The sequence below is a fragment of the Eriocheir sinensis genome, chromosome 23 (genome assembly GCF_024679095.1).
Source record: "Eriocheir sinensis breed Jianghai 21 chromosome 23, ASM2467909v1, whole genome shotgun sequence".
Lineage (NCBI taxonomy): Eukaryota > Metazoa > Arthropoda > Malacostraca > Decapoda > Varunidae > Eriocheir > Eriocheir sinensis.
In genome coordinates, this window is record NC_066531.1 from 3,401,096 (window position 1) to 3,421,700 (window position 20,605).

The 20,605-nt window shown below is 47.6% G+C and overlaps 2 protein-coding genes across 14 annotated transcripts in view; one reads left to right on the forward strand and one right to left on the reverse strand.

Annotated features, from left to right (window-relative positions):
• Nucleotides 1–12,983, reverse strand: part of LOC127002411 (gamma-2-syntrophin-like) — a 124,886-nt gene extending 111,903 nt beyond the window's left edge. For 2 of the 3 annotated variants that reach the window (XM_050868302.1, XM_050868301.1), the window contains exons 1-2: nt 12,936–12,983; nt 11,895–12,422 (exon numbers count right to left, since the gene is read on the reverse strand). In XM_050868302.1, coding sequence (XP_050724259.1) covers nt 11,895–12,023 — 129 coding nt within the window. In that variant the 5' untranslated portion in view covers nt 12,024–12,422; nt 12,936–12,983. Of the gene's footprint in view, nt 1–11,252; nt 11,411–11,894; nt 12,423–12,935 lie in introns of those variants that run through there. The other variant, XM_050868303.1, reaches the window with a different exon arrangement.
• Nucleotides 1–20,605, forward strand: part of LOC127002413 (uncharacterized) — a 91,273-nt gene that overhangs the window by 18,228 nt on the left and 52,440 nt on the right. For 3 of the 11 annotated variants that reach the window (XR_007756187.1, XR_007756191.1, XR_007756192.1), the window contains exon 2: nt 17,781–17,879. The exons of 2 other annotated variants lie outside the window; for them this stretch is intronic. Coding sequence is in view for 4 of the 9 variants with exons in the window: in XM_050868308.1 (XP_050724265.1) it covers nt 4,685–4,981; nt 5,178–5,276; nt 8,165–8,263; nt 17,781–18,009 (724 nt within the window). In the remaining 5 variants the exon portion in view is untranslated. Of the gene's footprint in view, nt 1–4,621; nt 4,982–5,177; nt 5,277–8,164; nt 8,264–17,780; nt 18,040–20,605 lie in introns of those variants that run through there. 6 more of the 11 variants (XM_050868308.1, XM_050868305.1, XR_007756186.1 and 3 more) reach the window with 6 other exon arrangements.

The following is a 20,605-nucleotide window of genomic DNA, read 5'->3' on the forward strand; positions in this document are numbered from 1 at the left end:
TTACAGCTAAGGAGACAGTTCAAGGGCGTAAAGAAAAATATTAAAGAAAAAGTCCGCTAATTACCGCTCCTGAATAGATGTCAAAGGAATGGAAGGAACGACGCTGGAGAGAGAGAGAGAGAGAGAGAGAGAGAGAGAGAGAGAGAGAGAGAGAGAGAGAGAGAGAGAGAGAGAGAGAGAGAGAGAGAGAGAGAGAGAGAGAGAGAGAGAGAGAGAGAGAGAGAGAGAGAGAGAGAGAGAGAGAGAGAGAGAGAGAGAGAGAGAGAGAGAGAGAGAGAGAGAGAGAGAGAGAGAGAGAGAGAGAGAGAGAGAGAGAGAGAGAGAGAGAGAGAGAGAGAGAGAGAGAGAGAGACATCTGAGGGGCGTCAACACCAGGAAGGCGCCAGGCCCTGACAGCGTGAGTCCATACTTACTGCGGCGATGCTCCGATGAGCTCACCAGCCCCCTCGCCCAGATCTTCCGGCGATGCCTGCAGAGCGGGGTGTGGCCTGCACAGTGGAAGGAGGCCAGAGTCACACCCGTACACAAGAAAAAATCCAGGTCCGAGCCAGGCAATTACAGGCCAATATCACTCCTCCCAATCATTAGCAAGATATTTGAGAGGATCATCGGGGAGCAATTGACATCCTTCCTCGAGGAAAACCACCTGCAGTCACCGAAGCAGTTTGGTTTTCGGAAGGGCCGCTCTACCTCAGACCTCCTCCTTCTCCTCTCAAAGTCCTGGCATGACGCCCTTGATGACGGCCACCCCTCTCTCGTGATTGCCCTGGATATAGCTGGCGCGTTCGACTCCGTTTGGCACCGCGGTCTGACGGCGAAGCTACAGCAACTAGGCATCACGGGGGACCTGCTGCGCCTGCTCTCAAACTACCTGTTAGGCAGGAGCCTCCACGTAGCAGTCAACGGAAGCACCTCGACCAGCTTCCCGGTGGAGGCCTCCGTTCCACAAGGGTCCGTACTTGGACCTATTCTGTGGAACATATACTTTAACGACCTCCTGCAAACAATCCCGGCAGCAAGCGCCTACGCCGACGACTTCACCCTCTCCAGAACAGAAAAGAGTGAGGAATCCAAGGACTTGATAGAGTCCGTAAACATACAGTTGGCAGACATAATGGCCTTGGGAAATATGTTGCAAGTCAGGTTTTCCCCTGACAAAACCCAGGCAATGGTAATATCACGTTCTCGGAGGACGCGAGGCAACTCAACGGCAGACTGAGATTCGGGAATGACACCATCCTCTGCAGTCCAGCGTCGACATCCTGGGCGTGGAGGTGGACTCCCAGCTGCGGTTTGACCGTCACCTTGAAAGGGTGGCGCACAAAGCCTCCCAGAAGGTGAACCTCCTGCGCCGCATGAAGAACCTCCTCGATGCTGAAGGCCTGACCACCTCTATAAGGCACAAGTCCGTCCAGTGATGGAGTATGCACCGCTCACCTGGATGGCCAGCGCCCGCTGCCACCTCAACCTGCTAGACAAGGTGCAGAGGAGGGCTGAACGCCTCATCAACGGCACCCAGCACCACCGACCGAGCCAGTGGGAGACACAGCGACAACAACAACAACAACACCCACACGAAGGAAGGGCAAGACCAGCCACGAACCAGCTGAATAGCCTGGAGCACCGTCGCCGCGTCGCTGCCCTGACGGTGCTACACAAGGCACAAGTGGGCCTAGTGCCCCACCTGACGGACCTGAGGGCTACCTGGAGGAGGTCTGAGCGCAGCACGAGAACGGTGCTGAGCAACGCCTCCTCCTGGAAGTGCCAATGGCCCGCTCCAGCACCCACCAACGTGCCTTCTCCATCGCAGCGGTGGTGTGGTGGAACAACCTCACTGCTGATGTGGATGTGACACAACTGTCCACTCAGCAGATGAAGGTTGTCCCACAGGTGGCTACTCTACACCCACCGTAAATATGTATATATATAATTGTATAATATATTGTATAATAATTGTATAATATAATCGGCAGAAGCTTTTAAATAGCTCCCAACGGTCGGGGAACCTTAGCATAGACAAATAATACTGCCATGTACTAATGTACTGAACACGTTTAAATAAAAAAAGAGAGAGAGAGAGAGAGAGAGAGAGAGAGAGAGAGAGAGAGAGAGAGAGAGAGAGAGAGAGAGAGAGAGAGAGAGAGAGAGAGAGAGAGAGAGACGGCGAGAGCGAGAGAGAAACACACACACAAACACACACACACACACACACACACACACACACACACACACACACACACACACACACACGGAAGCGGTGGCGGAGGCTGTGGGTTCAGAGTTGCCATGACAACCTCCGCGCCCGGGTCTGCAGCTAGGCAACCAGGCCAGGCGGAGAACGTTCTGTTAATTGCCTCCTGATGTAACGCGGCTCTTAAATACGACAACACTTGACTCCTCTCCTGCCCTTCCTTCCCTCCCCAGCGAGTTTTCCATCCTCACTGTCGATAACGAGGTTGTTCAGCGCTCACGAGGCTCATTATAGGATGTTAAATTGTTTACAGCTTATAGTATTTCGCTTTTTGGGGGATATCTTCTAAACTTATAGCTCTTCCCCTTCCTTCACTCCCCCGCAGTTCCTTTATTGACACTCCCGATGATGTACAGTTGCATTCACGAGGCTGTTAAGCGTTCACGGAGGTCATACAAGAATGCTAATTTGTTTCGAGCTTATAGTAACTTGGGTTTATTGGTCCATTTCCTACAATCAGCTCCTCTCCTTCCCTTCCTTCCCTTCCCTGCGGCCTTCTCATTCACACTCCCAATCATGTACAATTCCATGGACGAGGTATTTTTGCGTTCACGGAGGTCATATAAGAATGCTAATTTGTTTCCAGCTTATAGTAACTTGGGTTTTAAGGTACATTTCCTAGACACAGATCCTCTCCTTCCCTTATTTCATTTCCCTGCGGTTTTTTCATTGTCATACACGAGGAAGTTAAGCGTTCACGGAGGTCATACAAGAATGCTAATTTGTTTCCAGCTTATAGTAACTTGGATTTTTGGTACAGTTCCTAGACACAGTTCCTCTCCTTCTCTTCCTTCCCTTCCCTGCGGCTTTTTCATTCTCTTTCACGAGGAGGTTAAGCGTTCACGGAGGTCATACAAGAATGCTAATTTGTTTCCAGCTTATAGTAACTTGGGTTTTAAGGTACATTTCCTATACTCAGTTCCTCTCCTTCCCTTCCTTCCCTTCCCTGCGGCCTTCTAATCCACGCTGCATACCCAAGGCCGCCCAGCGTACACGAGGCTTTCCATATCAGGATTCTAATGGCCCGAGGGTAGCGCGTGTCAGGAAGGGGACGGCAAGTTCCTCCCGTCACCAGCGAGCGGCCTTGAACCCTCGTCTATGTGGGTCAGCCGCGCGAATGTGCCGACGGCTTTAACCAGAGGGGGTGGACGGGAGGTGGGGAGAGAGAGAGAGAGAGAGATAGAGATAGAGATAGAGAGAGAGAGAGAGAGAGAGAGAGAGAGAGAGAGAGAGAGAGAGAGAGAGCAGGGGCTTGTATCTATAGCACACAATTAGCGTTCGCATTTCATTTACTCTCTCTCTCTCTCTGTCTATTAAGCTGATGTATTGCCATTTTTAAAGGTTTGTGAAGTGCTTTTAGCGATTATTTACATTATTATTATTATTATTATTATTATTATTATTATTATTATTATTATTATTATTATTATTATTATTATTATTATTATTATTATTATTTAGGTTTCCGGGTAAGATCTATTCCGCTCAATTGTTTCCTTCGTTTCTTACTTCAAAGGGAACGTTTTCTGAGGCGAACGTTTTTATGATCGCCTCTCACACCAACAAATACTCCCAAGGCCGCAATGGATATCAGTCGAGTTCAAATGAGTGTTGTTTTTGAGTTCATGGTACAGAGGAAGGGTCGAACTACCACCAGGGTCATACAACTATCCACAGCTCGTACGAAGACCTTGCCAAATGCGTGTGTGCTTGAGTGCCGGATGTTTACGAATATGAAAGAATGTGATCCTTTTTCTTTCGCTTTGAATATATTTCGTAATGAAGAGGAGTGTACGAGGAATGATAGGGGAACCAAATAAGCAAATGTCAGTGCCGAACGTTGTGTGTCAGGAACATTGTAGCTGAAAAGTGGCATTTGTCTGCTTAATCTGGACCCCATTGTGCTCTTCATTATATAACTATGATACAACAGTTTTTTTTTGTGTACGCCTATTGCGCTGGTAGGCTTGCTTGAGAGGCCTGGATGGTAGTCGGCCCAGCCCGTCATGGCGCAGGCAAGTGTTTATAGTGGCGCCATCTTCTCTTGGCTCATGCTGCCCCCCGGAACTCCTTCTTGACTCACTTGGACGGTTTCCTCTAGAGTCCGGGTTGATGGGAGGTCTTCAGGACAGCATGTGGGTAGTTTTAAGCCACTCGGCGGTGACTGAAAAATCCGAGGTGGTAGCGTGGGGATTCGAACTCGCGTCGTCCATCACGCGGGCGGTGAATGTGGGCCCAGCACGCTACCACTCAGCCACCGCCTACCCTAAGTTAATTAATCTCAATTTTTTTTTTCTTATCAAATATTTCCACAAGTAAAATCGTTAGAATAAGTAATCGCGTATATTTGTCTCCTGGTGTTTAGTTTGACCCGTCCGCTGCGATTGGCACGGATTTGGCTTTCACTGGTAGCCTGGTCACATACACTCCCAGGTCTTTCTCTGCCTCTGTGGTGGATAGTGGAGTGTTTCCCATGTGGTATTGGTGTGCTGGATATCCCTTCACTGGTAGCCTGGTGACATACACTCCCAGGTCTTTTTCTGCCTCCGTGGTGGATAGTGGAGTGTTTCCCATGTGGTATTGGTGTGCTGGATATCCCTTCACTGGTAGCCTGGTAACATACACTCCCAGGTCTTTCTCTGCCTCTGTGGTGGATAGTGGAGTGTTTCCCATGTGGTATTGGTGTGCTGGATATCCCTTCACTGGTAGCCTGGTGACATACACTCCCAGGTCTTTTTCTGCCTCTGTGGTGGATAGTGGAGTGTTTCCCATGTGGTATTGGTGTGCTGGATATCCCTTCACTGGTAGCCTGGTCACATACACTCCCAGGTCTTACTCTGCCTCTGTGGTGGATAGTGGAGTGTTTCCCATGTGGTATTGGTATGCTGGATATCCCTTCACTGGTAGCCTGGTAACACACTCCCAGGTCTTTCTCTGCCTCTGTGGTGGATAGTGGAGTGTTTCCCATGTGGTATTGGTGTGCTGGATATCCCTTCACTGGTAGCCTGGTAACATACACTCCCAGGTCTTTTTCTGCCTCTGTGGTGGATAGTGGAGTGTTTCCCGTGTGATATTGCTATGCTGGATATTGTAGAAGCCACTTTTTGTTCCATTCCTGTAGCTTGATGATGTCTTCTTGTAGGAAATCCGTAGTCGAGATGTTAAAGTGAATATCTTAAGCTACACTGGAGCCTCCCCGTCGCCCTAAAGATGCACTGGCAGGAAGGGTTCGCCCCGGGGAGTCCGGCCGCCGCGCTCGGCTGCACCTCATCCTCTTTGAAGCCTCCGCCGTGTAATTTACGTATACATGTGCCGACACTCCCGCCTACGGTATTGCTAGTTTATACAGGCGCCAGTCACAGGATTAGAGTTACTGCTTGCAAAGTCTCTTCTTTAACCCGGTAGCAGCGACGGGCCAAATTTGTGGCTTTACCGTGTAGCAGCGACGGGCCAAATTTGTGGCTTTACCGTGTAGCAGCGATGGGCCAAATTTGTGGCTTTACCGTGTAGCAGCGATGGGCCAAATTTGTGGCTTTACCGTGTAGCAGCGACGGGCCAAATTTCTGCCATGATATAAACCTCCCAAAATAGATGATGCAAAAACTGATCACACATGCGTTGATATATATTATGAAATGGTTTGCGTGAGTGATGATTCTTTCTCAATATTTTACTTAGAGGGGCCTTTAACCTAACCTAACCTAACCTAACCTAACCTAACCTTTAACCTAACCTAACCTAACCTCACCTAACCTAACCTCCCCTAAGAAACATGACCCCCGCAGCTGCCGGGTTAACAGATGGTAAGACACCAAAGCATAACGTCACGGACCATACATTAGCCCCCGGCCTGCCTCTCCTCCCTGCCCTGCCCGAACCTCTCACCGGGGATCTTTGTCCTTTTTTCTCTTCAAAAGTACACCTTCATCACCAGAAGGAGAAAACGTTCACAAAGCGTTCATCACATCGCCTTGTCTGGTTCAGGGAGTGTGGCTGAGTGATAGCGTGCTGGGCCCACATTCACCGCGTGATGGACGACGCGGGTTCGAATCCCCACGCTACCACCTGGGATTTTTCAGTCACCGCCGAGTGGCTTAAAACTACCCACATGCTGTCCTGAAGACCACCCATCAACCCGGACTCTAGAGGAAACCATCCAAGTGAATCAAGAAGGAGTTCCGGGGGGCAGCATGAGCCAAGAGAAGATGGCGCCACTATAAACACTTGCCTGCGCCATGACGGGCTGGGGACGACTACCATCCAGGCCCCTCAAGCAAGCCTACCGGCGTTTTAGAAATACCTCCATGGGCATAGACGTAAAAAAATTTTTTTTTAAAAATATTCGTGGCCTCGTCATTCACACAGCACAGGACCCGACGCTCGACAATGGCACACTACTGAGTTGTTTCAGCATGGAACGAATATACGTAAATTCTTATGGAAATGTACGAATTTACCTTTCCTCCAAATCTCAACTCCACCACTTTCTGCAAGGGATGATGTGCTTTGCGAATTACTGCCGCACATATATATCGCCTAAAATTGAGTGCGGTGGGGACGCCAGCCAGACCGTGAGATATTATTGCGAGGTTGGACAAACTTTTCCCATTGTTAATAGTCCTGAGAATAATCGTCCTCCATATTTAATCCTTAAGTTAGGTCAGTAAAAAAATATACAATTTCATTTTTATAAAAGAAACCTTAAAACAGAAGGTTACACTTAAGCGTGCCGTAAATTATATACCCCGTGATGGCCGTGTGAGGAGGCGAGTGTGCGGCCGCCGGGGCGTGAGGCACTGACCCGGACAAGTGAGGGAGGGAGGGGGTGGGGGGGCATGTAGCTTGTTAATGAGCAGGCATGGAGGAGAATGTTCTATTGTTAATTGTCACCCTCTCTCTCTCTCTCTGTCTGTCTCTGTCTCTGTCTCTGTCTCTGTGTCTCTGTCTCTCTGTGTCTGTCTCTCTGTCTCTGTCTCTGTCTCTGTCTCTCTCTCTCTCTCTCTCTCTCTCTCTCTCTCTCTCTCTCTCTCTCTCTCTCTCTCTCTCTCTCTCTCTCTCTCTCTCTCTCTCTCTCTCTCTCGCTGCTGGGTGTTACGAAGAGCCCCCTAACTTTAAAGCATTGGAGGGAGAGGGAGAGGAGGAGACGGCGTGACATTCTGCACACCACCAAGAATGTCAGAAACTATATATACAAAAAAATACTCTGGCATATAGTTTTGGCTGATGATGACGATGCTGCTTGGTTAGGCGTGGTGGCAGAGGTAGTGTATTGATGTGGTGTTTGCTGTGCTCCGTCATCCGTTAGGCTCACAAGTAACATTATTTCACGACTTTTATTTCTTCATTTTTTTTATTATTATTATTATTATTTTTTTACGTGAGGGGCGTATATGGAAGTCAGCCCCAGCCCGTCATGGCGCAGGCAAGTGTTTATAGTGGCGCCATCTTCTCTTGGCTCATGCTGCCCCCCGGAACTCCTTGATTCACTTGGACGGTTTCCTCTAGAGTCCGGGTTGATGGGTGGTCTTCAGGACAGCATGTGGGTAGTTTTAAGCCACTCGGCGGTGACTGAAAAATCCCAGGTGGTAGCGTGGGGATTCGAACCCGCGTCGTCCATCACGCGGTGAATGTGGGCCCAACAATTCTGTAACAGGGACATCGGCTTCTTGTCTTAATCCAATTTCACGCTTCGTTCGCATCGGCTGGATTTTAATTTCCGGTGCATCGCAGGTATTCGGCGCTGGCCATTAACCCCTCCGCTGCGACAGGCACGGATTTGGCTTTCACTGGTAGCCTGGTAACATATAGCCCCAGGTCTTTCTCTGCCTCTGTGGTGGATAGTGGAGTGTTCCCCATGTGGTATTGGTGAGCTGGATATCCCTTCACTGGTAGCCTGGTAACATATAGTCCCAGGTCTTTTTCTGCCTCTGTGGTGGATAGTGGAGTGTTTCCCATGTGGTATTGGTGTGCTGGATATCCCTTCACTGGTAGCCTGGTAACATATAGTCCCAGGTCTTTCTCTGCCTCTGTGGTGGATAGTGGAGAGTTTCCCATGTGGTATTGGTGTGCTGGATATCCCCTCCCAAGGTGCATGACTTTACATTTTCTACTTCATTGAATTGTAGCAGCCACTTTTTGTTCCATTCCTGTAGCTTGGTGAGGTCTTCTTGTAGGAAATCCGCATCCAAGGGGTTTAGGTACTAAAACATCAAGGACCGCGAACCCTTTGGCGGGGCAGCGGGGGAAGGGGCGCTGGAATTTTAACAGGAATTCCGAGGGCGCAACATGGGTCCTTAAGAAGTCGACTAAGGAATCCCCGAGGAGGAAGGCCTTGGACCAACTAGAAGAACGCGAGGGAGGAAAGAAAAGTTGGAGGAGATGCCTTACTCGGGCGAGGACAAAAGTTTCCGGCCAAGTTTCGGAGCCGGAAGTACAGTGACGAGTATGTGTGTGTGTGTGTGTGTGTGTGTGTGTGTGTGTGTGTGTGTGTGTGTTGTCCTAGTGTTGTGGGAGGGAAGGAGGGAAGATGAGTCGTTGTGCTCAGGCAGGAAATTACCGAGTGGATGAAATAAAGACACGATGAAGAGGGGAATGCGCATGTTCGGTCACAGCTGCCATTCACAAACCTTACGGAACTCAAATATGAAATAGCGGGAAGGTTGAAGAACGTGTCTTAGGCAGGAGACTAGTGACTGGACAGAATGAGAAGGGAAAGGCTTGAGTTTAGTTACAGCTTCCATTCACAAACGTTACAGAACTCAAGTATCAGATGAAAGGGAGATGGAACAATGGATCTTGGGCAGAGAATTACCCAGTCGACGCAATGAGGAGGATGTGAAGAGAAGGCAAGGTCCATGATCGTACACATCTGCCATTCACAAGCCTTACAGAACTTGTCGAGTATCAGAGGAGAGAGAGAGATGGTGCAAACAGAGAAGGGGGCGGAGGAAAAGAAGGGAGAGAAGATAGATAATAAAGGAGGAAAGCAAGGTATTTTAAACATGTTAGTCAGAGGGCATGTAAGGGCTATACAGAGAAAGGGCCAGAGGGAAAGAAAGGAAGGGAAAGTCGATAAGATATAAGGGAAGGAAGTGAAGGGAAGGAAAGGAAAGAAAGGGTATATAGAACATGTTAGTCAGGGGGCAGGGAGAAGGGAGAGAAGGTATATAAGAAGTAAGGGATGGAAATAATGAGGAAAGAAGAGAGAGGAAGGGAGGAGAGGGTTGTCGAGTTTGTTAAAATACACACGCATATGCACTCACAGAATTACATATACATACATTCACACTATCTATCTATCTGTCTATTACTCTTTAGGGAGGCAGGGAAACGCGAGCAAGGAGTAAGGAGGATGAACAAAAGACGGTCATATCGTGGGAGAATGAAACTATAGCGACACACGAACTCGGCTTAAGTTTCCGAAATGAGTCCGTTAAGCCCATGCCTTTCATTAAGAGACTAGACGAGGAACAGGAATAAAAAGAGAAACATTACCAAGAACGAGAGGGAGATTGAGAGACAGGAAGAAGCGATAGAGGGTGAAAGAAGGGAGGAAGGGAGAGAAGGAAGGAGTGGGAGAAAGAAAGAATGAGTGAATGAAGGATTGACGTAGAGGAAAAGTAGAAAGAAGAGAGAGATAAGGAAAGAAGATGAAAGATAATTGAAGATGAAGGAGAAGAGAAGGAAGATATGGAGGAAGGAAGGAGCAATGTAAATGGGGGAGATGAAGAAGATCGGGATAAAGAAGGAAGAGAAAAAGAGAGGAGAAAATAGTTTTACTCCCTGGTGTGTGTGTGTGTGTGTGTGTTGATCATCTCTGGCTGAATAGTCCTAATCAGCTCATCATATTGTAATTATTAACTAGAAAATACAAGTGTAATTAATTTTAACGCCATCAATGTAGGTCCCTCCAGAACGCCTTGACACTTACACTTTCTCGCTATATAATACTTTCCTGATTTCTGTTCCACTATCCACGCCACATTATAAAAAGTTCAATAATATAAAAAAAATCTTACTGATCCGAATTCCATCTTCCCTTTTCACTCACTAATTTTCACTCACACTCCCTTTCAGACTCATCTCACTCTTCTCTCTCTCTCTCTCTCTCTCTCTCTCTCTCTCTCTCTCTCTCTCTCTCTCTCTCTCTCTCTCTCTCTCTCTCTCTCTTTCTTACACACACACACACACACACACACACACACACACACACATAAAGGAAAAGTTGGATGAATATGGATACGTAGACAGGACCACACGACAACTAGGTAAATACACACACACACACACACACACACACACCGGGGAAACACTCACCACCTCGCGGAAGGCCTCGCCGGACACACTCACCTGAAATACAAATAAACAAAACATTATTTGCTGCCGTGCTGCGCGGACACTAACAAAGCCGGGGCGGAGCTCATCCCAATGGTTCGTGCTTCGACCATTAATCCGGACACAATAATGTTTCGGGTCACGGGTCACGCGTGTAATTTGCTTTTGACCTTTACAAATTATCTACTGCACCTGGGGACGCTTTCACAGTCATTTTGTTTGTTTTGATCGTTCCCAATGGCGGTGATCGACGCTATAGTTTCCCACGTGAGCCTGGCCTATGGGGTAGTGGCGGCTGCAGAGGAAGCGAGAGGTGTTGAGAGTGTGTGGCAAGGTGCGGGGCTTGGCTAACCCCGCAGCCGCCACTACCCCATCGGCCAGTTTTACGTGGAAATAGTATAGCGGCGATAACAGCCATTGGTAACGATCAAAACAAACAAAATGACTGTGCAAGCGGACCTTAGAATATAGCCAAAACCTTGTAAAAAATCAACAAGGGCTTTGTGCAGCGTTTCATACATATTTACCAGTGGCCCAAACAAGTGTTGACACAGAGCTTGAGCCATGAAAATACACTGCTTCTGCATTCCCGCGGCAGAGACAGCACTCCCAGCCTCCCAGCGGGCGGCACAGACCCTTTGTGAATCACCAATCCCCGCACGCTTACCCGTAAACACTGGGACGTGCCCGCCACCATGATGAGCCGCGGCTGGAGGTGTTGGCATGCGCGGCAGGTTGAGGCTTGAGGGACGCCTTCCTGATGCACCCGGACACCAGCCTCCTCACCACCACCTCAGAAGCTACACTAAATACTCACCTTGCGTTTTGTCTATATATACCAAGTCAAGTCACTCTGCTTCAAAACTGCGACCGGTACGCGCAGGAGGCGGTTTTTGGGAGGAGCAGCGGGATGACGTCACTTGGAGCCAAAAAAATAATACCCGGCAGTTCAGGGGTGACTAAAGTTGGGGCCGTGTGTGCACTCTGGATGTGCATTCTCGCCTTCTTTCACAGCGCGTTCAGGCAAGCCACTGACGAGAAAATATGTCTTTTTATTGTGCTATTGCGTGACTGTAATTCCAATGACTACAAACGGCGGTGTGGGGTGTGAGGGAGGGCATGTTGAAGTGATTGATTTAAATTAGTCCGCTTTTCTCCGTTTTCTCTAAATCCCTGTTTCTACATTCTCTAGTTTGGCTCCAAGCAGTGTCACGCATAAACCACGCCTCGGCCGTGTCTCCTCCCACAAACCTGCGCGTGACTTGACTTGGTGTATATAGACTTTGCCATACTCTACACGTCTACCTACCTCGACAAGCCTGACCCTCATGCTGTGGCCGTTGTTGTTGATGCTGTTGTGGTTGTGGTTCTTGTTTTGGGTGATGATCACGTTGGGCGGAGTGAGCAGCTCGGGCGGCCGCTCGCAAAGCACCGCCATGGTTTTAGGAACTGGCCTCGCCGCCACTAGCCCGGAAAATATGTCCCGCTTTTATGGAGTCCTTGTTTTCAGTTTAGCATCCACACGTTGGGTAGATATTATCCACTTGCACGAGCTCCGTTGTCTGGGTGTTCTGGGCGCGGAGACAGGTGCTAGACGGCTCACAAGTAGCGGAATTCAATCTTGTGCCTTGGCGTATCAAAACAACTATCAGTCACACTTTCCATCATTTCCGTTTCTCGTCACTCACTGAGATGTTTCCTCGATGTCACTGTTAAAGCACTCGGTAATCCTCAGTGTTTAATATAATTTTCCTCGAGACTGGACAGAAGTCTTTGTCAGGGATACCCAGGTCCAGTCATAATTGCACTTATTTTCCAAACATATATTTTCTTTGCCCTGTAATATGAAATTGATTAAGGAATTAAGATTATATTAAACCCCGACCGGTGCTGAAGTGATGTTGGACTTACGCTTTTCATCATATAACTCTAGAACACGAAAGTCATAAGATAAACTTAGTCCCAGTTTTGGGGTAACCAGTGCAGAGTGCTCAAGTATATGTGTGTGACTATATAGGGCCGCTTTCACAGTCACTTTGTTTGTGTTGATCGTTACCAATGGCGGCGATCGACGCTATAGTTGTCCACGTGAAACTGGCCTATGGGGTAGTGGCGGCTGCAGAGAAAGCGAGAGGTGTTGAGAGTGTGTGGCAAGGTGCGGGGCTACGCTAACCCCGCAGCCGCCACTACCCCATCGCCCAGTTTGACGTGGAAATACTATAGCTGCGAAAACAGCCATTGGTAACGATCAAAACAAACAAAATGACTGTGAAAGCGGCTATATAATAACACCATCACCACCACCACCATCACCATCACCATCACGCGGCGAGTTCAGGAGGACACGTACAGAAGAACGCCGACTCTGAAACAATACACCAAGCCACCGACACGCTACAAGGAGAACAGACACTGAGACACACTCCCCGCACGTGTTGGTCAGCGCGGCAATACAAGATTCAGACTTGCCAAGCACCTCTAGAGACCTCCAGACACCCCGACCAGGCAACGACACCGACGCAAACCCCGACAATGACTCTGCGTGCCGCCAATCAGCGTCATTCATACACCACCGAGGCGAGCGTTCCAGAAGTCCACAGCCACACTGGTCTGACCCACGACGCCTCGCTTCTGACAGGGGAAGGTGGCACTCGCTATAATTTGTAACTGTATCGTAAGGAAGAGAAAACTTATATCGAATGACTCAAAGGAAACGAAGCGCTATGAACCAGATACTTTGCGGCACATATAACTTGTCATAAGATCCACCCCAGGAATGTTTGTTTTTAGTTATTGTTTCAGAGTTTGGCTAAAGCGGAGTCTTAATAAGAGGATTGAAGATTATACTGTATTCAATATAATCAGTATAATTCCTTCCTTTTCCTTTCCTTTCCTTTCCTTTCCTTTCCTTTCCTTTCCTTCCCTTCCTTTCCTTTCCTTCCCTTCCCTTCTTCCTTCCCTTCCCTTCCCATCTCTTCTCTTCCTCCATCTCTTCTCTTTTTCCTTCCTTCCGTTCCCATCCCATCCCATCCTTCTCTTCTCTTCTCTTCTCTTCTCTCTCTCTCTTCTCTCTCTTTTCTGTGTCTCTCTCTCTCTCTCTCTCTCTCTCTCTCTCTCTCTCTCTCTCTCTCTCTCTCTCTCTCTCTCTCTCTCTCTCTCTCTCTCTCTCTCTCTCTCTCTCTCTCTCTCTCTCTCTCTCTCAGCCAACAGCCCAAGTCAGGATCGTTGCAGAATAGGAGAGGTCGGTGACGGTGGCGGTGGAAGGCGGCAGCGGCGAGAGGAGGGAAGGGAGGAAGCTGAGTGCCCAAAACATGTGTCAGGATAAAAGACATGGCCTGGGTGCGGCGGGTCAATGTTAAAACTCGTGTACAGACAAAGGGTTAAGTGAAATGTTAATTCGCTTGCTCGGCTTGAAGAATACGTAATATGATTGGGAGAGAGAGACATTGATCACATAACAAGTACACATATATACACATTCATACCTCCATAGATAGATAGATAGATAGATAGATAGATAGATAGATGGACATATAGATAGACTGACTGACTGACTGACTGACTGACTGACTGACTGACTGACTGACTGACTGACTGACTGACTGACTGACTGACTGACTGACTGACTGACTGACTGACTGACTGACTGACTGACTGACTGACTGACTGACTGACTGACTGACTGACTGACTGACTGACTGACTGAGCGAGCGAGAGCGAGAGCGAGAGCGAGAGAGAGAGAGAGAGAGAGAGAGAGAGAGAGAGAGAGAGAGAGAGAGAGAGAGAGAGAGAAAACATGACAAACACGAAATGAAAACCTCAAGCAGGCGTATACAAACACACACACACACACACACACACACACACACACACACACACACACACACAAGACTCGACGTAAGCCAAACTGATGTGGGTTTCAACGGAAGGGATTATCAATAACACGCAAGAGTTCCTGACAGCAATATGACAAAGAAATCACCCATTAGCGTCATCCATCACCCAGGCTCGTATATCACCGCCGGGGAAAAGGAGACAAGCCCGCGACCACCAGAATGAATGAGTGTTTGTGTGTGCGTGGGAACAGGAGACCTTGGCTGGGAGGGACACGAGGGAGAGGACTCATATCATCAAACATTTGGGACTCTCATTGCGAACGTTTTTGAAGGCCACAGAGAAGAGACATCGGGTGTTATGAGTTCTTTCCCCGTTCATGGCGTAGAAGCCTTCCTAAACGCGAAAGCCACCCTCCTCGGACCCAGAGTACATAGGGTCATATTTTCAAACTTCTCATCGTCTAAGCACATATTACTTACAAGGTTTTCGTATAGGGGTTTGGGGTAAGCAGACATATCATTTGACAAGGCTTTCGTAGGCGTTTTGGAGCATTTCCAGGGGTAGTTTAATGACCCCGGTGGCAGTTTGACCCTTCCTCTGTACCATGAACGTAAAGAAACACTCATGAAAACCAGATTGATGTCCTTTTTAGACTCTGGAAACTGTTGCTTTGAGGTGAATAAGTGTCTAAGAGTACCGACCAATAAACTAAGTCACGATCTCTCCTTGTTTTGTGTTTCCTTCACGCCCTGTTTCATGTCTAGTTTTACCCGAAGAACTATTGACATGATTTGTTTCCGATTATTTTTTTCATTTATTTTCCTTTCTCGGCTAAGCTTTCCATAACAAACAAGTGCTTCAGGGCAATATATATAGATACTTCAGTCTTCAGCAACTCATGTTTTTATACGTTGTTTGAATGTAAACAACTCCACAGTCGCTAGATTGTACATGAGGTATTTGGATTGAAGGACGCTTTGTATAAGATAACTTTGAACTGTTTCCGAAAGTGATTTACTCAAAGTACACACACACACACACACACACACACACACACACACACACACACACACACACACACACACACACTCTCACCCACACACACACACAGACACAGACACAGATACAGATACAGACACAGACACAGACACAGACACACACACTCACACCCACACACACACACACACACACACAGACACAGATACAGATACAGACACAGACACACACACTCACACACACACACACACACACACACACACACACACACTGAGGCTGGCTGACTACTGCAGGACGAACAGTAAGTAGGTTAAACTGACGCAAAAGGATTATGACCGTAGAGTAATTGCACATTTTACGAGTTACTCTCTGGCATTAGGGAGCTCAAAAATGAAGTAATCAGGATAATCAACTGTTGGAATGGCGCAGCGGCTATACTTTCCACTTTTAAGTATGATATATAGAACACGCAAGGAGTATACATATATTCATTTATCTTGCAGGCAGGCATGGAACTTTCACCCTCATTAATATCTTCATGAGGGCGCTGGGCTCACACGTCTTCAGTGGGCCAAGCCTCGCCGCGCGCCAGCCGGACCCTAATAAGACCTTTTTAGACCCTTTAATAGACCGTATCGCACACCCACACTCACACACACACAGCTACCCACCATCGTGTCAGCTGAACAAGTAGCCAGGAGTCCATCGTGGAAAGGAGAGAAGGCGGTCGCTAACTCACAAAAAACTTTTCTCTCGAGCCGTTATTCGTCCGAGAGAGTTTTCGTGGAAAGTACTATGAATCATATTTTATTCATACGCCGCCCGGGATGAGAGAGTCAGTTGCTGCACCGGAAAATCGTCGTCCTTTCATCAGTATGCGGCGGCCGGCCCACGCCACGCCCCGCTCCCCTCCATCCTCGCCCCCAGAGAGAAAGGGAGGAGTTTTAAAGTGGGTCTCAGGCGGCACAACCAACATGTTATCATCCTCTACCCACGTACGTTACAAAGCCTCCAGAGAGTGAAAGAGAGGCGTGTTACCGTGGCTCTGAGGCAGCACAAGGAATACGAGTCACCATCCCATATCTACGTACGGTACAACGCCTCCAGAGAGAAAGGGAGGAGTCTAAGCCTAGGATGGAGTACTCGTATTCGGTATTCGTATGGGTAGGCGGTGGCTGAGTGGTAGCGTGCTGGGCCCACATTCACCACGTGATGGACGACGCGGGTTCGAATCCCCACGCTACCACCTGGGATTTTTCAGTCACCGCCGAGTGGCTTAAAACTACCCACATGCTGTCCTGAAGACCCGAACTCAGCTTCCGGCAAAAAGAAGATCCCAAGGAAACAAGCGCCAATATAAACCTTGGCTGGAATATGGAAGGCAGAATATTAGGCCCAGCCTCAAGCAAGCCTACTGGCCCTATAGGCGTACACGTAAAAAAAAACATTTGAATACTGTATTTAGGTGTATTTGTATTCGAATAATTATTGCTAGAAATCAAAGTATTCGTATTATGCGAATTATCTGACGAATACTTCAAAATTTATTATCAGAAATAACAGCCTTTTTTCTTTTTTTTACGTCTACGCCTATAGCGCCGGTAGACTTGCTTGAGGGGCCGGGATGGTGTTCGGCCCCACCCCGTCATGGCGCAGGCAAGTGTTTATAGTGGCGCCGTTGTTCCTTTCAACTTTAGCTTCTTCGGCGGTCGTGTAATCGTCCTGTATAGTGCAGGTTCACGAACTCATTTTACTGTTGCATACCTTTAAAACATTTCTATATCCAGCTACGTCAAAAAGTTGTTCTTGAATATAAAAGTACTCACGAATGTATTCTTAAATAATTTCCAGAAGTACTTGTATTCGAATTAAAACCATTCCAGTGTATCCTAATTCGTATTTGTACTCGTTTTAATTTGAAGTAATCATATTGAAATACACAATTCTTATATTCCCTTCATCCCGGGTCTTGGCGGGGATCTGAGCAAGGAACACAAGCTATCACTACAGAACAGGTGAAATATGAGTTCAGATTACCGTAGAGTTTTATCGACCAGGTGAGAATATAAAAGCTCAAGTCTACGTACTTTTCCAACCCCTTTTGAGTGTTATCCTGCCCGCTGCGGCCCATCATCAAATTGTATCGTCAATGAACCCTATACTTGAGATTTCACTGGTATCGTCCACGCCTCCACGACAGAGCGAAGAAATGTTTTATGCACATATAAGTCTCATATCCCTATTCTTAATCGCATCGGGGTCACATTACTACAATTTCCAAGGCTACAGAACTGATTAACCCGTCCGCTGCGATAGGGACGGATTTGGCCTTCACTGGTAGCCTGGTAACATATACTCCCAGGTCTTTCTCTGCCTCTGTGGTGGATAGTGGAGTGTTTCCCATGTGGTATTGGTGTGCTGGATATCCCTTCACTGGTAGCCTGGTAACATACACTCCCAGGTCTTTCTCTGCCTCTGTGGTGGATAGTGGAGTGTTTCCCATGTGGTATTGGTGTGCTGGATATCCCTTCACTGGTAGCCTGGTAACATATACTCCCAGGTCTTTCTCTGCTTCTGTGGTGGATAGTTGAGTGTTTCCCATGTGGTATTGGTGTGCTGGATATCCCCTCCCAATGTGCATAGCTTTACATTACTATCTTTCTTCACTGAACAGTAACACCCACTTTTGTTCCATTCCTGTAGCTTGGTGAGGTCTTCTGGTAGGTTATCCGCGGTCAAAGTGTTAATTAGTGTGTATAATATCTAGCCTTCATTAGCAGACCATTACATTTCCATTGATCTCCTTTATACAGCTCAGTGCTTGGGTCGTTTATCTCGCTGTCTCACCGTCTCATCGTCCCTGTCACCCTTGCCCCATCCTCCCCACGGCTACCTTCACTTAATCTTAACCTGAATCCAATCCCTATCGTGTGGCCCGTCCCTGCCCCCCTCCGCCTCCTCTTCCGGTTGACGAGAATGAGTTACCGGGTCAGACCAGTGAGTTGGACAGGTAATCATCGCCTTCCCAGTGGATGTCGGAGGCAGGTGAAGGAGGTGAAGGAAGGGCGAGCGGATGGGTGGAATAACACTGAGGAATGGCTGTTGTGTGATGGGTTGAACGGGGTATGTGGGGAGGGAGGAATGAGTTAAGAGCAACCACCCCCACACCACTTCACAAAACTGACTCTAAACTTAACTGACGGACACTGGGCACTGGACATCCATATCACGCGCGCACATCCATATCAGGTAACTACATCATTTTTCTCTCCTGATATACGAACAGCAGTATATTCGTGAGCAAACCAATCCCGAGTGGACCCAATTTTGCATTCATAATTAAAACTCGCACTAATTACCAACATTCAGTTTATGTTTTGGGATTTCGTTTTCCATTTGAAGGCCAGTGCAGAGTTTTTAGCATGCACGGTAATAATGGGTATCGGTATTTAGCGTTTCGATAGGCTTTGGTGGCGCTGAATCACACAAAAAACTATCTGTGTCGGTATCCTCAAGACGCCCCTCATATAGCTATTTCCAAAGTGACCTGACTGTCTGCACCTTTCAACATCTACTAATCCACCACTGTCTCCGTAGAAGCACTAAGGAAGGAATACAATAACAAGGATATGTTTAGAGCTTAACATAGCAAGCAGTACGGTACGACACATCTGATACTCACGCGACCAGTGATTTCCCGCGCAAGAGTATTGACTTAAAAACCTTCACGTGCATAAAAAAAAAGAAGTTGTAAAAAGTGTTATAGAAATTGTAAAAATGTAATAAAACAGTAACCACCAACAACAGCAAGCTTATAGATGAAGGCCACCAGCGAAATATATACTTGGATAACGAACATTTTATAACACAGAAGTAGATGAACACAGCGATAGTTTGGATACGCAGAAAGGCAAACAGATAGGATACTCACTGAAAACGTAAAGATACCTAAAATAAGCATACTGGGAGCCTCAAGACGGTCAAAACGCGTAAAATAAACATACTAGGAGCTCCGAGTCGATAAAAACGCGTAAAATAAACACACGGGGAGCTTCGAGTCGGTAAAAACGCGTAAAATAAACACACTGTGAGCTTCGAGTCGATAAAAACGCGTAAAATAAACACACGGGGAGCTTCGAGTCGATAAAAACGCGTAAAATAAACACACTGGGAGCCTCGAGTCGGTAAAAACGCGTAAAATAAACACATTGCGAGCCTTAAGTCTGTAAAAACGCGTAAAATAAACACACTGGGAGCTTCAGGTCGGTAAAAACGCGTAAAATAAACACACTGTGAGCTTCAAGTTGGTAAAAACGCGAAAAATAAACATACAGGGTAGGCGGTGGCTGAGTGGTAGCGTGCTGGGCCCACATTCACCACGTGATGGACGACGCGGGTTCAAATCCCCACGCAACCACCTGGGATTTTTCAGTCACCGCCGAGTGGCTTAAAACTACCCACATGCTGTCCTGAAGACCACCCATCAACCCGGACTCTAGAGGAAACCGTCCAAGTGAATCAAGGAGTTCCGGGGGGCAGCATGAGCCAGGAGAAGATGGCGCCACTATAAACACTTGCCTGCGCCATTACGAGCTGGGGCCGACTACCATCCAGGCCCCTCAAGAAAGCCTACCGGAGCTATAGGCGTTCACATAAAAAAAAATACTGTTAGCTTCAAGTCGATAAAAACACGTAAAGAAAACAAACAGAAACGAAAAAGAGACATAACACGGCCCTGTCCTGCCCTGCCCCGCCCGAGGCCTCCCGTGACCCTTCCTCCCTCCTGGCACTCCCGAGGGTCCTCTGTTCGTCCTACCGCTGTGGTATGCCTCTATTACTTAATCTCCTGCGGCACACACTCTCTTCTCTGCCCTTTCTCTTCAATCCTCCCATTCCGAGACGTTCCCTTCACCCTGTAATCACTTATGCAAACCCTCCTTCAAATTTCTCTCAGTCGATTCAATATTCTCTCTTTTTCTCCCTTCATACAGTCCTTTCTTCCCTTTCTCTTAAGTCCTCCCATTCAGATACGTTCCCTTCACTCTTTACTCCCTTATCCAAAGCCTCCTTCAAATTTCTCTCAGTCGATTCAATATTCTCTCTTTCTCTCCCTTCATACAGTCCTTTCTTCCCTTTCTCTTAAGTCCTCCCATTCCGAGACGTTCCCTTCACCCATTTCTCTCTTAT